This window comes from Oratosquilla oratoria, chromosome 44 (genome assembly GCF_046742065.1).
Source record: "Oratosquilla oratoria isolate Oo_2021 chromosome 44, ASM4674206v1, whole genome shotgun sequence".
Lineage (NCBI taxonomy): Eukaryota > Metazoa > Arthropoda > Malacostraca > Stomatopoda > Squillidae > Oratosquilla > Oratosquilla oratoria.
In genome coordinates, this window is record NC_134820.1 from 6,879,426 (window position 1) to 6,892,348 (window position 12,923).

The 12,923-nt window shown below is 37.7% G+C and overlaps 1 protein-coding gene across 1 annotated transcript in view; it reads left to right on the forward strand.

Annotated features, from left to right (window-relative positions):
* The first annotated feature begins 566 nt into the window (after positions 1 to 566).
* Positions 567 to 12,923, forward strand: part of LOC143022209 (organic cation transporter protein-like) — a 46,918-nt gene continuing 34,561 nt past the window's right edge. The window contains exons 1-3 of the mRNA XM_076180317.1: positions 567 to 628; positions 6,580 to 6,730; positions 11,756 to 11,882. Of these exons, the coding sequence (XP_076036432.1) occupies positions 6,613 to 6,730; positions 11,756 to 11,882 (245 nt within the window). The 5' untranslated portion in view covers positions 567 to 628; positions 6,580 to 6,612. The remainder of the gene's footprint in view (positions 629 to 6,579; positions 6,731 to 11,755; positions 11,883 to 12,923) is intronic.

Consider the following 12,923-nt stretch of genomic DNA (forward strand, 5'->3'; position numbering starts at 1 on the left):
TAGCAACAGAGTGAACTCCTGGCCTCACGTCTGTTGGATGAAGTTGCTCGAATTACAGTATTTAGGAAGCGTTCTGCGGATCTACAGCAATTCTTCACTTTGGAAAACAACTTGACTTATTGTAATGGTATTAGATGACTATTCAATGCCTTTGAGCTGACCTATGAACCAAATAAATGGAGGTTATTTATAGATGGATCCCTTTGCAGCATAAAAATGGTTTTGTTGCACATTGGGAACATGTGATGTGATATGAAATTGTTTTTATCAAATTCGAATTCAGCACACTGAACTTCATAATAAAATGCACATGAGAACTATGTTTATTTCTTGAACCTGATCATTTTTGTACTGTGTTATCAACGGGGTCAGACACCTCTGATATACTCCATCTTCATAAAAAGATTGGCCCGAAGCTACAAAGTCACGTCCGGATCTGAGGATGAATACAAAGCGCAAAAGATGTGGGTTAGCTTATCGATTCTTTTGTTACTGCTGAAAGGTTGAGTCAGCGGAAGCGGAGAGTGACTGAAGCACAGGTACATGACCTTTTATGTTCAGTTTTCTTCGACGTGCAGTGGGTGACACTTGGCAGTTGTGGACGGGAGAAGGAGATCCAGACAAAGTGGTAAGAACTTAGGAATACATGTGTATTCAATAGATGTTCGTATCCTGTGGATGAATTTTACAGGACCCAGCCAAACACTTTCACATCCCGTTTTCTTTAAGGTTTAGTTTCAAACAGGAGTTGGTTTTACATTTACCAAATGCTCAGGGTGCAGTTCATCCTTACAATGGCCATGAACCTTGACGTTCAACGAAACCCGAGTATTAAGGATGTACCATCATTGGCTTTCAGTTCTGAATAGGTGGGCTGGTACAGACCTTACAAGAGGATGTTAGACGCTTCAGTTGACTGGAGCTCGCCCGTGCATGTATATTGCACGTAAGTCCTCCAGTTGTTGCAACACTGGGACTATGATACTCCAGTTTCAACTGCATTTGGTGATTTTCCCCCAGCTTTTCTTCCGTTCTTCGGATTTCGCTCGGTCCTACGATGTCCCCCTTAATATTGTCTAATTCTTCCATTAAACTCTCCAGCCTGTGGTCTTCTGAGAGAGTTCTTGCGTTGTAGGTATATATCTTCATTTTCTTCATTCTCTTTAATGTCTAAGGCTTAGATTTGCTTGGACAGTGCTTACATTCGGTGGCACACTGCCCGTAAGCACACGAGGCAATGCGGTTGGACCTTTAGGAGACGATGATCCAACAGGAACGCTCGGTTTTGTTTTGTTTGCGTTGTTCATGTTTGGTATGAAAGGCTTTTGACAGTAATCTCACCTCCCTGCCAACTAGTTTCTGGTGAGATATTTCTCTGGTGGCACCTTATTCATTATATTCAGTGAAGCCCCATATATCTATAGGGTGCCCAATGGTCCACGCCGTCATTATGACGGTACCCCATGTATCAGGGATGTGTCAGTTAGCAGTGGGTCCTGGGACTGTTTGTGTGAGCTGCTCTTTGTCTGATCTTTCTTACAAAATCTGTTCGATATGGGTGACCCTGCAGAGATTTCCTCTCTATCGACATAGCTTTTGTAATCATTAAGATTCTCAAGCCTATCCACCACGTCAAGGTGTCAACTCTCGGATAGGATACGAGTAGTATGAATGTATGAATATATATATATATATATATGTATATATATATATATATTATATATATATATATTTATATATATATGTATATATATATATAATGTATATAATATATATGTATATATATATGTATATATATATATATATGTATATATATTTATATATACATACATACACGCAACGGATTTTTTCATCTTACAAAGTAGCCAAAGTCAAAGGCTTAAAAATTCACTCCAATCCATTTCCTCCCCACATACTCCACTCCTATTCACCACCCCTCCCTCTTTTCTTGGTTCCTCCTGGATGACGGGTCATCCCTGCATCTCGCTCACTGCTCTGGGTCAGAAGCAATGTAAAAAGACACAGCGCATCCACAGGAAGCCGCTTCATTTAATCGGCAACCCCTCCGCTCTCCGTCCCCTCATGCACAAAAAGAGAAGACGGGGAGAAATCCCTTCGGGCTGCGACGAAATATCGTTCACACATACTCCCTCACCCCCCATCCCCCACCCACTCCTTCCCTGTATCACAGTATCATCCATACACAACCATCCTCCATTCACCCCAATCTTCTGTCTTCCCCCTTCCTTCCTCAACAGACATTCACCTCTTTCCCAAAGCCCCTTTTACTCTATCCACCCATTTCATCCCCTCATGTTCACTCCATCCACCTCTGCCTTCCACATCTCTTTTACTAATCTTTCATCACTCTTTCTATCCATGTGTCCAAATCATCCCAATACTTTTTCATTAACCCTATCTCCCAACTCCATTTCCACACCCGTACTCCTCCTCACCTCCTCATTCTCACTCTATCCTAGTAACACCTTGGGCATTTCACCTCAAGCACATCTAAATTCTTTCTTCCTCTCTTACTGTATATCCCATGTTTCTGCCTCATACAGTGCTGTCGGCACAATCACTTCTTCATACAATCTTTTAGCATCATTCCCAAATGTCTGTTTCTCATTACACTTTTTAATTACCCAAGGCATTTACTTGCTTCTCTCAATGTACATTCTACCTCCGCCTCCATTCCTCCCTTTCCCGTCACATTCGCACCCTAGTATCTAAAACTATCCACTTCCTTCAATCTCTCTCCCTTAATATCAATTTCTAATTTGCCGCTATACTCTTCCCTTGTACATCTCGTCACCTTACCTTTAGCCACATTTATCTTCAACTCCAAACTTTTGCATACCTTCCCAAACACCGCCACTAACTTCCTTAATCCCCTTTCTGATCCTGCTACGAGTGCAGTGTCGTCAGGAAAGAACAACTGGTTTATCTCCCATTTTTCTCCCCGTCAGGGGGTATTGGATGCATATTATTGTGGCGTTAAAAGCTGCTAAGTAGCATGCAGCTGTTACTTTAGGGTCTATGTGGGGCGCCCCAAGGACTAGAGCCACACATTTTTTGTCTGTGATAGAGGAAATCTCTATTCATAGAGAAATTACGCTACTCTATTATACTGCAACTATCCCTCTATTATGCTGTCCTCTCCACTCTTAATACTGTCCTGTACCACTTCTCTGAATATTCATTTCCTTTTTTCGCCGAACTTTGTGGTAGGGGAGAAAAATACTGTTGCCGAGTGTTCACACTTGAGTCGTAAACGAAAAAAAAAAAAAAAAAAAAAAAAAAAAAAAAAAAAAAAAAAAAAAAAAAAAAAAAAAAAAAAAAAAAAAAAAAAAAAAAAAAAAAAAAAAAAAAAAAAAAAAGGACGGGGATAGGACTAGGGATCTTACTCTCTATAGCCCTAAAGGGGCTAGTGTTCGAATCCTATATAATTCATTCAAACTGTCGGAACAATTATATATGTGCATATACATATACATATACACATACATATACATATACATATACATATACATATACATATACATTGTTCATAACGGATTTGAAGGCTTGCCATGCATTCCTCTCTGCTTCACTCATTACTTTATCGAACTGTTCATCCTTCATTAGGCTTCTAATATGAGAGCCATCGAAAATACCTACCTTTAATTTTGCATCACTGACTTGTGGAAACGTCTGCCTTATAAAAGCAAATGCTGGACTTCCTTTATTGATGGTCTTGACAAAATTCTTCATCAATCCAAGTTTTAAATGGAGAGGTGGCAGAAAAAATTTATGAGGGTTGACCGGTCGGTTAACAATCACATTGTGTGAGCCAGATTTGAGTGTTTCTCTAGAGGGCTAATCACTATACTCGTAGTGTATGTCATCTGCTTGGCTGTCCCACAGATAGAGAAAACATGGGTGTTTAGTGTAACCTCCTTTCATTCCTAATATTAGGGACACAACCTGAAAAGAAATAATGTAAATATCAACTATACCTATGCATTTATTTATGTATTTTGTTTGTTGCATACATTTTCATATTTTTTTTTTATTATCATTATTCTATTATTATGATTTTTTTCGCATCCGACCTAGATATGGACCAAAAGGTCTCCTGTCGGCATGCTCCGCCTTTGTAATCCTTTGCAATCCTTTGTAAATGAAATATATAAAATCAGATTACTTTTTCCAATCAGTCAATGTCTTGTTGATGATAAATGAACTTTTAAAATCAAAAGATCTTGTTATCAGTCCTGGAATCTTATTTGCTTTCTCTGAGGCCATTCCTGATAATTCACAGAGATCCTTTTCACTATCCACTTTTGTCAACGAATTTCCAACTAACTTATAATTGTTACTTATTGTTATTTTTACCTATGTGGATAACGTTACATTTACTTGGGTTTAATTTCATTAGCCACTTTTCAGATCATTGCTGTAGTTTATCTAAACTTCTTTAATATTTAATTAGTTTGTGCGATCATTTGCTATTCCGCACATTTTTATATCATCAGCAAATTTAGAAACAATAAATTTCAGTCCGTTGTATACATAATTTATAAATACTATGAATAGAAATGGCCCCCGAGGAACTCCACTCGTAATATTCTTCCATCTAGAAGTTTTGCCATTTAGAACAACTCTCTGTTTACGATCGTTTAACCGGTTACTAGTCCAATTTAATAGGCTACCACTTATTTCGTGTGAAGCTAATTTAGCAAACAGTCTTTCGTGCGGGGCGGTATCAACAGCGTTCGCAAAGTCCAGATATATATATATATATATATATATATATATATATATATATATATATATATATATATATATTTAACAACCACAATGCACTTTAATTCTAAGCCATCAAAGGCCAGCATGCTGAAATTGAAATGTGGTACTGCCCAGGACTCGAACCCGCCATCCTCATGACAAATGCGACAGTGACTTTCCAACTAGGCTATCAAGGATCTTAAATTTCAGCATGCTGGCCTTTGATGGCTTAGAATTAGAGTGCATTGTGGTTGTTAAAATGTATCTCTAATCACTGGGACCCATTCAATGTTGTACATATATATATATATATATATATATATATATATATATATATATAATATATATATATATACATATATTTATATATATATATATGTTTACATGCGTGTATGTGTGTATGTGTTTATTTGTTTGAAAATATTTTCAGGCTAGTGATTTAGGATGTGGAATAAATAGAATTAACAAATAGAGTAAGAAATACTCCTTACACCCACACCCTCCCACACCCACGGAGCGCAAGTCAAGGGATAATCTCATCACCAAAACAGTAGTGCAACAACGATAAGCACTTCTTCAAAACAAGTTTGAAACCCACAATTTCAGGAAATAGGAAAAGAATAAAACAATGTGCAAGATGAAACCAGACAAACAAATCACCCCCACCTTTTTAAAATAAAAAAAAAAAAAAAAAAAAAAAAAAACATGCAGAGAGGCCAGACAAGATTTCGAACATCCACCTATGACCAAAAACAACCAAACGTTTACCCACTGATATATGTGTATGTATATATATATATATATATATATATATATATATATAGACTGGTGTGTTTTTATATATATATATATATATATATATATATGTATTTTTATATATATATATATATATTATATATATATATATATATATATATATATATATATATATATATATATATATATATATATATATATATATATATGTACACATATATATCCAACAGTCTTGAATATATCACATATGATTCCCATCTTAATACTAATCAAACCACCAAAGAACCCAGAATTCTACAGGCCAATCACATTACTACCCACCTTGTCTAAACTTATTGGAAGAGTGATCGCAGAAAGAATAAAAACAAAACTGCCCACCTACCTTAACTAGCAAGGAATACAATAGAACCACTACACCATCACAACTGACCGAAAAAAGGGCAGCAACATTCAGACATCTACGACAGCCTACCGCCAGCCCCTCGCAATACATCCATATAAAAACAAATGCTCAACCAGACCACAAAATAAAACCACTCAAGCACCAACCACCAAAGGCAATGCTGCATTCAGGTCACCATCTAGCTTTAAGACAATACGACATAGAATAAGCCTAGCCATAGTGCAAATTGAACCAAATGCACTAACGACACAAACAACAACACATTATTTTTTCTATGAACGATATTTAGTCTAATCCGGTGGCTGTTGCCGGTTACTTGGAGATCGTGTATCTCTACAAGAGAGACCTGGGTCAACAGATTGATTGACTAGTTAGGGTTATAGAGAACATACACACAACGGGTGACAAGGTCTCCTTGGCACCGTGACATCATTCCTGGACTTGAGCAAGCGACTGTACAAAGTCAGGAAGTAATGGAGTAACATGTGGCGCCTAAGAACTAAGAGATCTTCGTCTTCTCAGACTTCAACATGCCGCCCTATCTGTGGCACGTGCAAGTTGTTTCGGGGCAAATGTGTACAATCTGTGTAACACAAAGCTAAAGGTTTCTACTGTTCCTCTTTTCACATGCATTTTTCATTTGTTGGCAGCTCCGAGGAGACCCACAAGAAGTAACTATCGCCATGGAGTCCAGCAGCACATTTTCCAGCACCTCTTGCCGTCCACAGGGCTACGATGACATCGTGAACCAACTGGGTCTGGGCAGGTGGCAGGTTCCGCACCTCCTGGCTGTTTGTATAGGTGAGGAGGAAGAGAACACCCATTAGTAGATTACTAAGAAGCAAAGAAACACAGATTCATTGAATATAGGGTGGGGTGTACCTCAGCGCTTCTTAGAGGCGAAGAACGAGGCATTTCTCGGCCTTGTGCATAAAAAAGGGTTGGGGCCAATTATGGTTTTATTAGAATGCATACAGGAGAATAGTTTGGCACATTGCCAATTCGATACCTAGTAGCTACGAGTGACTGTCACTGCCCCCCCTCCCTCCCACACACACACATGCACACAGGGGAACGGTTTTGTTCGCAGCTTAGCGCCTCCTGGTAAATATAACCTTTTAATCTTTATTTAGATGAAACCTGGGGTCCTCTAGAAATATATATTTCCGCACGAGAAGCTCCTTACCGGTCTTCAGATTCATGTTTCAAAAGAGCTGCTCTTGTGCCTAGAAATCTCAGTCCACCACTTTAGTTTATATCTTGATTAATTTTTTTTTTTTATCTATTTACATATTTGTTTTTATTCATTGATTTATCTATTGATCAGTTGATTAATCAATTAATTATTTATTTTTTATCTATTTACATATTTACTTTTATTCATTGATCTATCTATTCATCAGTTGGTTAATCAAGTGATTAGTTAATCAATTAACCAATAGGTGTATCTATTTATTCATTCTTTTATTTATTTATTTATTTATAGATTTACCCATTCATTCATTTACTGGGATATTGACTCCATGATAACGTACAGTCAATACTTTAGGGTCAGCTTTGGAACATTCATATGGACTAGAGCCACACATTATTCGACTGTGTTAGAGTTTAGAATATTCCATTTGTAAAATAATAATAATAATTTTTGTATTATATCTGTCCCTTTTTTATGCTCTTCCCGTGATCCTGCTCTTTCCTACTTCTATAAATCCACCGCTTCTGGATTTCCCTGTGGTGGGGCTGGGGAAGAATTCTGGCACCGTATTTCCCATGCGTGTCGTAAAAGGTGACTAAATGGTACGGAATGATGGGACCAGGGATCCTGCTCTCTGTACCTTCATCCTACAAAATGTCAGGGTATAAGAGGGTCTGGGAGGGGGACTCCAACTAAAATCCTAGTTTCTGGGTCATTAAGTATGCGTGATTGCGGTACAGATGAAAGCGAGTGGGAAGAGATTAGCAGTTTGTTTGTATGGAAAAAGTTAATATGTTAGCGTTGAGTGAAACGAAGTTGAAAGGAAGTGGTGAGATTGGTAGAGTGTCGAAAGTAATGAGTGGGTGAGTGAAGGAGAGAGTGGCTCTCCTGATAAGTGAAAAGATAGGAAAATTTGTGGTGGAGTAGAGAGAGGTGTCTTCTAAGAAACTGTGGGCAAAGGAGAAATTGGGGTGGGTAATATGGGTTTTTGTGAATTCACAGGGCCCTGGCAATGAAAAAAGTGAGGAGGAAGCGGAGGGATTTTGAATTGATATATGTGAATGTATAGAGCTTTTTGGGAGAAATGCAAATATAGTAGTGTTGGAAATCTCAATCCAGAGTAGGAGGTGAGCCTATAGACGGAGTAGTAGGGAAGTTTGTGGTGCCAGGTAAAGATGTGTTTAGAAACAGGGTTGATGGTAGCAAACACGGTGTTTAGATATAAAGTCAAACATAATTATACGTGGGGAAGGGTAGTGGAGGGAGGGGTAGTTAATAGGGCATTAATGGACTATGTAGTGGTACCCAAAGGGAGGATTTCAAGAGTTCTACACGTTCTGTTTTCAGGGGAGTGGGGGTGTTTTATATATATATATATATATATATATATATATATATATATATATATATATATACATATACATATATATATATATATATATATATATATATATATATATATTATACATACATTTGTAGAATGGAAATTAAAAATGGAGAAAAATAGAGCAGGGGGAAAAGTAGGAAAGTAGAGGAGTGCTGAGAGTAAAATTACATGAGAAGGATAAAAGGAAAAAAAAAAAAAAATAAACGTGGGAGGTGGTGAGGGATAAAGAGAAAATAGGAATAGAAGAAGAATGGGTTCATTTCCAGGATGAGGTGATGAAGTGCGCAAATATAGTATGTGGTATGGAGAGGATGACGAAATAGCAAATGGTGGCACGAAGAGGTAAAACCGGTGGTACAAGAGAAGTAGTGAGCGTATGTGAGTTAGTTGCAAAGTAGATCGAAGGAAGCATATGAGAGGTACAAGAAGAAAAGAGGAAAGGGAAAACGCAAGTTGAGGGAGGCAAAGAGCCGAGCAGGGCAGATGCAAATTGGGATAGGAGTTTGATACAGAGTAAAAATAAATGAATAAAGAAAAAGGTGTTTGAAAGGGAAGTGAAGAGAATGGGGTGAGTTGAGTCAGGTAGAAAGAACCAGGTTGTAGTAGGGTGGCCAAATTAAATAATAGGAATCATTAGATAATTATATTAATCGCAACAAGATAAAGCCCTACAATGACGAATGCATGCGCACAAAAAGGAAGCGGAGTAACAACTGGACGCCAAGCGTTGAGTCGACACGGGAAACATACACGACTCGCTTGGTTCTTCTTACAAAGGCACACAGAATCGTAATTAAATAATACAATGATAATAATAAAATTAATATACAACAGAATCTATGACAATTATGCAATGGAGAAACACAAGACACAATTGAATAATTCGCAAGTATAATACACAATAATAGCTGTACAATGCTACTATGCAGTACGTAAATATTATATATAATGGTAAGATACCATTACAAGGTAAAGGATGCATATGGACAGATGTTAATGGAAGTAAAGGCGGTAAGGTGAAGATGGGAAGAGTATTTCAGAGAATCACTAAATGTGTGGAAGGTTAGGGAGCGAGTGATAGCGACAGTGGGAGATGCTAGGAAAATTATTGTAATGGGAAAAATTACAGGATTAAAAGAAAAAAAAACGAGAATACAAAGAATACTTAAATGTTTCAATAGCAGGCAAGGCGCCTGGGTTTGATGAGTGTTTAAGGAGGGGAGGAATTGTTTTAATGGATTGACTAGTGAGGTTGTTTAATTTGTGCCTAAGGAAGGAGAATGTTCCAGAGGATTGGAGGAGTGCTTGTATAGTAGCTTCACTTTACAAAAGATAAGGAAATAGTTGGAAAGGTAGATGAGAGGGTTCTTATTAAGGGTATTAGGAGGGGACTAGAGTGAGTACTTCGGGAAGAATAGTGAGAGTTTTGGGAAAGGAAGAGGGTGCGTGGATATTTTTCTTTGGTAGTAAGGCAGATATGTGAGAATGTTTTTTTTTTTTGTTAAAGGTAAGGAAATTTTTTTGGATTTATATTAATCTGAAGAAACCATATGATAGGGTCAACAGAAAGTAATTTTTTGATGTGTTGTAGATTTGTGGGTTTAGGGGAATATCGTTAAGGGTAATCAGATTTTTATATATCTGTAGTAGAGCTTAAGTTAGGGTTGGGAATAATGAGTGAGTGGTTTAAAGTGAAGGGGCTGCATCAGAGTTGTATAGTGTCACTATTGTTTTTGAACGTGCACGTGGATAGGATGGTATGGGAGATAAATGCATGTGTGATGGGCAGAGATTAGTGAGAGTGGGGGGAAGTGGGAGGTAAACTAGTTGTTGTTTACTGATAACACTGCAATTGTGGGTGGGTCAGAGGGAGGCAGTGTTGGAGTTTGGGAGGGTACGTGAAAGGAAAAAATTAAAAGCGAATATAGAGAAAAGTAACGTGATGAGATGTATAAGGGGAGAAGGTGATAGTAAGTTGGAAGTATATCTTGAAGGAGAGAGGATAGAAGTAGATAATTTTAATATATAGGGTCTCATGTGGAAAGGAATGGAGTAGTGGCTATGGAAGTAAACTGGGTTAATTAGAAGTGGGAGGTGAACTAGTTGTTGTTTACTGATAACACTGCAATTGTGGAGGGATCAGAAGGAGGCAGTGTTGTAGTTTGGGAGGGTACATGGAAGGAGAATATTAAAAGCGAATATAGAGAAAAGTAACGTGATGAGATGTATAAGGGGAGAAGGTGACAGTAAGTTGGAGGTATATCTTGAGAGGATAGAAGTAGATAACTTTAAGTATATAGGATCATATGTGGCAAGGGATGGAGATAAACTGGGTTAATCAGAGAATACTGGGATTGTTTGGGCATATGTAAAAAGTGGGTGAAAAAAGACTAGGGAAAAGAGTGTGGGAGGCAGAGGTGGAGGGAGTGAATTTGAAGGGAAGAACTAAAATGAATTAGATGGTATAGAGTGAAGGGTGCCTTGGGTAAAAGGGGAATATCTATTGAAAAAGGAAAGGAGAGTAAGTTGAGAGTGGCTGTGAATGGATAAGTTGATGCGGGCCAAGGGGATTTCCCCTTGTTTTCTCGAATTACTCGTGAATGGAAGAGAAGGTATGGTCGCCATATAACGAAAAGGTGAAGTGAACTAACTTCGGGTGTCGGGACCTACTGTGGAGGTATTTGTCTTGCTGCATTGCTTCTGATCTAGACAGTGGGCGGGGAGAAGGGATAGGCCTTCATCCACTAGGAGCAAAGATAAAAGGGCAAACTGAAGGTTGTGGGGTAAGTGACGGGTGGCATGTATTTATTAATTTGTTTGTTTATTTATTTTTTATTAATTTCTATTTATTTATTTATTCATTCATTTGTTTATTTATTCAGTTATTTATCTATTGATATATCTATCTATCTATTTATTTATTTATTTATTTATTTATTCATTCATTTATTTTGTTGTAAATGTCCTTGGTTCGAATCCGATTTAGTCCGTTATCACTCCCACGAGGAAATATGTTTTGCAGAAACTCCAAAACGCCTCTTTTTGCTTGCCTTGGGACACTAACTTTAGAAATTATTTTCAACCTTGATAAATAAATCAAGTGAAAAAAAATATACACGACCGACAAAATGATGACAAAATTTTATAAATAGATTGGAATGGCTGGCTGCTGATGTCACAGCTTAGAAAAACAGAAGAAAGGCCGCGATTTTCTTTTTGTCTCAGACACTGTCTTGCATTGCAGCCGTTCTTCATTCGGGTCCCCTGCTCCTCATGACCAACTTTCAGAACGCCCCAGTTAGGTTCCGGTGTTCCTCTGGTTCTCCCTTACTGCTACCGGATGGCGGCGGGGTACTCTCCAGTAACAACAGGTAAGATCCATTACATGATAAGAATAATTGCCCTGACACTAATAAATGGCTATGATTAAGATCAGCCAAATTCTAACTAGACTATATATTTTTTTATCTCTGTGTTGACAGATAATTACAGTCGTTAATGTTGTATCAGCAATCTGTGGAGATTTGTGTTCTGTCAGATTCAAGAACTCCACAGGGTGTCCTTGTACAAAAACGTTGTGATCATGAGGGATTCTATCTATAGAAACATTGACTGGGAAAATTTAGTAGGAAATCAGGAAGATATATATTTTTTTAGATGTGGTACAAGATAATTTCCCAAAACAAATGGTTACTGATCCTACGTGGGGAAAGAATACTCTGAACTTACTATTAACTAAAAATGAGAGCTAACGAAAAACGTAAAAGCGGGAGATAATCTAGGCTCGAGCGATCATCGAAAAATAAAATTTAATATTATATGGGAATAATTGGAGAGTACGAATAACGTTCTAATACGTGACTTCAGGAGAGCCAATTTTGATAAGATGGGAAAAAAATTAGGACAACTGGTCACTTACAAGAGCAACCCAGAGGACTATGACAGCAAGATACACAGTCAGCCACGACGCCATTAGCACAGTCAGTTGTTGGGTTACGGAGGGTAATAAGCGTACCTTGAGTCAGGTCACTCACAAGCATGAGGTCAACAGCACATTTAGCGATCTGGATGAAATATACAGTAACCTAACAGCTTTGATTTTGAATTCACAAAATAAATCTATTCCCCTCTGAACAATAAGGTCCAATACTAATACTCCCGAAATAACGGATAGGCTGAAAATCGAAGTCGGAATAAAAAGAAGGATTTACGTTAGAACACAACTTTGATCTAAATATAATAATATGGCAAGACTGCTTTACCGGGAACACAATTTTGATCTAAATATAATATGGCAAGACTGGTTAAAAAGAACACGCGCACAGCGAAACGTAACTACGAAATTAAAGTTGACAGACAAGCAAGATAAGACCCAAAGGGCTTCTTTCGTCTCTACAGAACAGAAAATAAGG